Below are 6000 nucleotides of genomic sequence, written 5' to 3'. Positions count from 1 at the left end.
CTTATCTCAGCTTAGCTTAAAATTTGTTAGTTATATCTTTTAGCTACTTTAATGACCTGATGTTTCAGCACAGTGAATGAACCAAACAAAATGCTTTGCCCCTTGATTTTGGAGATACAAAATAAAAACAATCTTTATCAAGTTGGAAATTTATTTAACGTTTACTTGATGAAACTCTTTAAATGAAATGAGTACAAGAACAATCACATTCACAGATACAAGTCTAATTTATTTTACAATTCACAAAAATCACACAACTTACTTTGTTACTGGTAAAAAATGAAGCACCCAAAATAAAAAAATACCAACCTTGTCAAATTATAAAAAATAAATACAATTAATTAAAAGAAAATTATTTTTAACGTAAATGCAAATTACAAAAATTTTTATCACCTAATCTCTATGGAATATCGGGTACAGCCTTGGAAGATTAATACTATAGATCATGGATAAGATGGAGCTTTAGCCTAGTTTGTAAATTATATTGCGTACAATCAGACTTGAAAGACTAGCCTTTAACCTCTTAACAATAAAGTAGCCAAGTGTGTCTCTTTCACAAAAGGAAACAAGAGTTTCAATTACAAGGACTACAAATTAGCGCTTCTTAATGTGCTTTGATTTTCTGATTTTTCACAGGCAAATTATATTGAATACAAAAACCTTAACGATTGAAAATAATAAATATACTTAAAGATTACAAATTTTATCATCCTATCATAATAAAGTGAAAAATGCAATAAATACTTTGAAACGTGATAATGCAAGCTGGAATCTACATTACTGACATAGAATAAATATTACAGACCATTTCACAAACGACTGTTCAAACAGACAATAGAACCTCTATTTTAGTACTCTTTTAGTCTAGGTAAAAAACAAAACGTGCTTTATCTCAAAAAGTGGTATGTATAAATAGCAGAACTAACTTTACACAATGTAAAACTAATTATTTGTAAAAAATTATAGTTATCATTTCTTAAAATAACACTCTCTATAACCTATTTTTGGTAGGATGTACCTTAAATCTAACGTGAATAGTACATATATACAGCTGATATTGCTAAGCGGATCTACTTTAAGCAAATCGCCAGCAAACACCGAGCTTCCAAACGTCACTGAGATGACCTAAACTGTACAAAGGTTAACTTCACCGGAACGATATTTCAAGCGGAAACTAGCCTTTAAACATCGCACACTATACAAAAGCCTTTACAATTTTTCAAATCCCCACATTGCATTGTTTCATTGATCTCTAACAAATACGAAAAGCGCTATAAAATGTACATTAAATAAAATATCACTATATAATAAATATGTATAACGCTTAAATAATAGATACCGATTTACAAAGTAAAGTAATTACAGTAATATCAAATCGCAATATGATAGAAGTCTTGAGAGGGTGAGCTGTATTTGGTGTAAGCTGTCTAGTGGAGGGGTGGCTAACTGTCGAGGGGTGCCGTGGTAGGGGGCAGTGGGGTGCAGATAAGAGCGTCTACGTTGGGATGTCTCATGCGGATTGAGTCTACAACATCTAAGAGGTTCTTGGCGTCCATTGCCAGTACATGGGCTGCAGACAACATTGCTCTGAAACAAACAACACAGTGTTGGTTGTGGCAGTTTGGTACCATAGCTGTTGATATTTAATAGAAAAACTAGTTAAAACTAGGTACCTTTGACTACAGCTCAATTTGTTGTAACCTTCGTTACGGCCGTTTCCGCATTATAATGCCATCAACAGGTACATAGAAATTAAGCTAGAGTAGCGTCATTATAGTCGAAAAACACAACACAAACTATATTATTTATCATTTAACGAATATACAAAAATTACAATTAACAATAATTAATTTACAATTACAATAATTTTGGTATATTTGTTAAATGCTAAACGTAGTTTGTGTTGTGTTGTGTTTTACTATGACGAGGCTACTCCAGCTGAATTTCTACGTCTGATGATGGCATTATAGTGCCAAAATGACCGTAACGAAGGTTACGACAGCTTGAGCTGTAGTGTAGACAAAGGTAAATACCTATTTTTATTATATCACAGCTCAGGGGCTAAAACATGATTTCAAAGAAAAACTAGATTGAAACCATTTTGGGAACCAATCTGCAAAGGTAAACAACAAAGTTTTACTTTTGTGAGTTAATCAGCTTAGACAATTTTGCATTATGACAAAGAATTGTGGTCATGACCTCCGTTGATCTTGTATGGAAAAAAGTTGTTTTAGGACAATTTAGAATGATGAAATATCTATTGGAGATAATGTTGATATATTAATAGAGAAGAGAGATTTAGAGAGGGATAGAGTTTGGGTAGCATAAAAAGTAAATTAATGCAGTAACAGTTGCACTAGAATTGGATTTTTCAGATTGGAAGTATATTTTTAATCTATCTAAATAGTTCTACCTAGAGTATATTGCGTAGTTTCTACTTTCTACTCCACCTTTTCAAAAGTGTTGAATTAGCTTTTAGGGTTTTGAATAATATTTTGTCTATAACAAAATATTAGTCCATAATTTTCTTTCTATTAAATTTATCCAATTCATCTAATAAGCTTCAATTTTCAAGATAAACTAGTTGACCTCCTTCGTAAAAAAAATCTCTTCTACCAGCTACAAGACATTTCCTTGAAATATAAATTGGTTTAGACACTTTTTACCCAATGGTTATGAAAAAAATTACAAGTATGGGAAAAATAGATTAATTTAAACTATGCTTACAAATAATTTACTACCCAGTTTAAAGTTAAACAAAAACTGCTGCATTTTTTGTATAAACTCATAAACTGTGCTACTTTTGTTACGTGAACAATTCTAAAAATCTTTATATTTTTTACACACAAATTGTATTTAATTATATTATAAAACCAATAAAAACTTGAAGATCGGACTTAAAATTTAGTAAAAAGAGAGATTACATAGTAATTTTGCTGCCAGAGTGGAACTTTATAAACAAAAGGAGGATTTTAATCTAAAATCTGATAATCCCTAACCCCAGACAAATCAAAGATATCTCTTATCTGGACGAAGCCATTGGTAAGATGACATTTTTACTCAAGACCTCTTTGTTCATTTTCTTACTAGTGTTTGTAATGTTTCATCCACCTCATACAAACATACAAGTTCTGTACTGTTAAGTTTTTTCTTAAAACTAACAATGTAGTTGGAGTGATAATACAGTAAAACATGTACCTTATAAAGTTAAATTTTGAGATGTACTGTATGAGGAAAAATGAAGAAACATATATATATGTCTACCCGGACAATAACTTGAGTAATTTTTGTCCGATTTTGATAAAATGTTGTTTGAAGGTGTAAGGCAGGATAAACCTGAATGAGTTCGCGAACCAGCATGATCGGACCATGGGAACGGGGTTTAACGGGGGGGTTTTCTGGGGTAAAAATGGGTTTTTCTAATTTTTTACCCTTAAAACACAAAATTCTTCAATTTTTCTCCAGACCCTTTTAAAGAGCTTAAAAAACAAATAATTTAGTATATCAAAGTGTTTTTGTATGGTGAATGGTTACGGAGAAAATACAAAAAAATTTTAATTTAAAATTCCCATGTTATGTTATTCTTATGGAGAATATTGTAAAATGTTGTAGTTGGATTGTTTATGGATATATTTTGATCAAACATGGCGGATTTATTTATTTCATACTAAGCTATTAATATTTTAATAAAAAAAACACAATTTATTAGTTTCCCTGTAGCAGCTAACCTAGGTACTTGTTAAACATAAATGTTAATTTAATAGATTAATTGAAAATCAATCCAGACTAGGGATGGGCCGATTCCGATTCTCGATACCTCGATACCTTCGATACCAGTGGTATCGAAGAATCGCCGATACTCGATACTTTGCTTCCTTGTACTCGATACCGATTCTGAAAAGTGAGGTTAATTAATAATGCTAAACTCAACTGACATTGAAGGTTGTAAAGAGTGGCACATCATAGTTTATTTGAAATACTCTGAAGTCAGCTAATATAAATAATTCCAAGTTCATTATCTCACATTCGTAATAGTTTTATAATCCAAAATAGATTGCCATTGCATTTCAGAACGAGTAGCAATGGGTACGACGAGCTGTGTTCAGTTCATTTGACAACAGTGACAAGACAAGACAACTAGGCCTATCAGAACTCTAGTTGCCGCCATGTTGTCAGATCAAAGGCAATGTTGCCAGATGGTACAAGCATTTAATATATACATATAATACACATAAGGTGTATATAGTCAATGGTTTAACTCGCATTTTCTAACTTCAAATTGTGGCATAGCTTATAATTTTTTGTGAAAGTGTGGCATAGCTTATAACTGATTATAAGCTATGGAACAAATTCACGATTATAAGCTATGACATTATAAGATATGAGACCCCACGAACTGTTCAGCTAATTCAGGGCTTCATGGTGACTATTGTAGAAAGCCATTTAGCGATGTATTTTTATCGGTTTTTTTATGTTGTTTCTCTATGACTGAACTGAAACAGCTGTCACGAGTTTGCAAATGGCAAATGAATTGTTTAACCTATGTTTTGGTTTTTTGTTGTTTGTTTTGTTTTCTGTGCGTGCATAGTGAGTTTGAGTTGTTCAAAATGGATATGATCTCCGACTCCGTTCTAGTGATGTGACAAACTCCATGACTTTTTTATATGATTCTTTAATTAATTTAAGTGATATTGATGATGACAATATTGAAGATGACTTTGAGTTTATAACTCAAGCAATATGGAACATTCATTGTAGGCCTAGGCCTAGATGTACGAATTATGAATTCTTATGAAAAAAAAACTCTGTGAACATTTTAGGCCTACCGGTACCTAAATTGGTGATTGTGCTCAATTAATTATTATTATCAATTAATTATTAATTTAATAAAATATGTAAAAATTCATGTCTTCTTGAAATAGCCCTATCTTATTTTTCCTTTTTGGCTAACCTAATCTATGTAACCTTAATAAATTCAATGCAGTTATCTTATTGTATTTAAAGATTAAATAAAGTTAGGCTTTATCATAAGTTCATAAGTTATATGTGTTATTAAATGAATTTTTAACAGGTATCGGTATCGAGTGCGGAATCGAGAATCGAAACCAAAGTTGTAGAATCGGAATCGGTATCGGAATCGACCAATTCAGGAATCGGCCCATCTCTAATCCAGACAAATGGAAATTCGCTAAGTCGGCAGGTTTGCTGCAGCGGGGGGTATTTTTACTTTTATTAACAATCAAAACACCGTTCCTGAATCATATAAAACCATAGTTGTGTTAAGTTGTACTATGTTAACTTTAGCAATGGTAGTTTTTTTAGGTTACACATGCGGTAGAGTTTAGATTATACAATCTAAATTTTCAGCGGGAAGGTAGGATAGGCGGAAAGGTCAATATTTTATATGTAGAATAATAAAAACCATTGTGAACATGTAAAATCATTAAATTAGCAACGTCCACTTAGCCCAAGGTATTTGTTTGTTCTGCGACCAGACACTAGCAACAGGAATGCAGGTACACAGAGTTGACAAACCGTGTACTATACAGTGGACTAAAATAATCAGAAAAAACAAGTATTTTCTTTTGAGTCAGAAATTAAGACTTTGCTTTACCTACTTACTTTTCTGAAAAAAAACACTTTTTTGTTTTGACAAGCTAGTAGTGAAATAAAACACAATTGTCATTGAACACAACAAAACTGTGCTAATAAAAGTAAAGTAAGTGGTAACTACTCACTTGCGGTATGTGTTGTCCAGTGTAGTGGAGCTGTACTGCTGGGCAAGCTTCATGGTGTTGACAAGTTCTGACATGTCCTTGGCTAACACCTGATGAGCCATCTCCACCTGCAACACACAACATGTAATGCATCACAGACATATTTACATTTACAGGCCCAAGTTAACCTTGTTGAGTCTTGAACCTTGTTTATACATTTCTTATTTTTTAAGTTTTTTTAGTTTAAGATTTTTAAGTTAAGTTTGGTTATTTTGCTTGATTA

The 6000-nt window shown here is 32.0% G+C and overlaps 1 protein-coding gene across 8 annotated transcripts in view; it reads right to left on the bottom strand.

Annotated features, from left to right (window-relative positions):
- Positions 1 to 337: 337 nt before the first annotated feature.
- LOC129004849 (focal adhesion kinase 1-like) overlaps positions 338 to 6000 on the bottom strand; it is a 118968-nt gene continuing 113305 nt past the window's right edge. For all 8 annotated transcript variants that reach the window (XM_054433520.1, XM_054433519.1, XM_054433515.1 and 5 more), the window contains 2 exons: positions 5739 to 5845; positions 338 to 1587 (listed from right to left, as the gene is read on the bottom strand). In XM_054433520.1, the coding sequence (XP_054289495.1) occupies positions 1443 to 1587; positions 5739 to 5845 (252 nt within the window). In that variant the 3' untranslated portion in view covers positions 338 to 1442. The remainder of the gene's footprint in view (positions 1588 to 5738; positions 5846 to 6000) is intronic.

This window comes from Macrosteles quadrilineatus, unplaced genomic scaffold (assembly GCF_028750875.1).
Source record: "Macrosteles quadrilineatus isolate MER2022 unplaced genomic scaffold, UCM_ALF_1.0 Scaffold_12__1_contigs__length_5162894, whole genome shotgun sequence".
Lineage (NCBI taxonomy): Eukaryota > Metazoa > Arthropoda > Insecta > Hemiptera > Cicadellidae > Macrosteles > Macrosteles quadrilineatus.
This window is presented reverse-complemented; position numbering and strand designations above follow the sequence as displayed.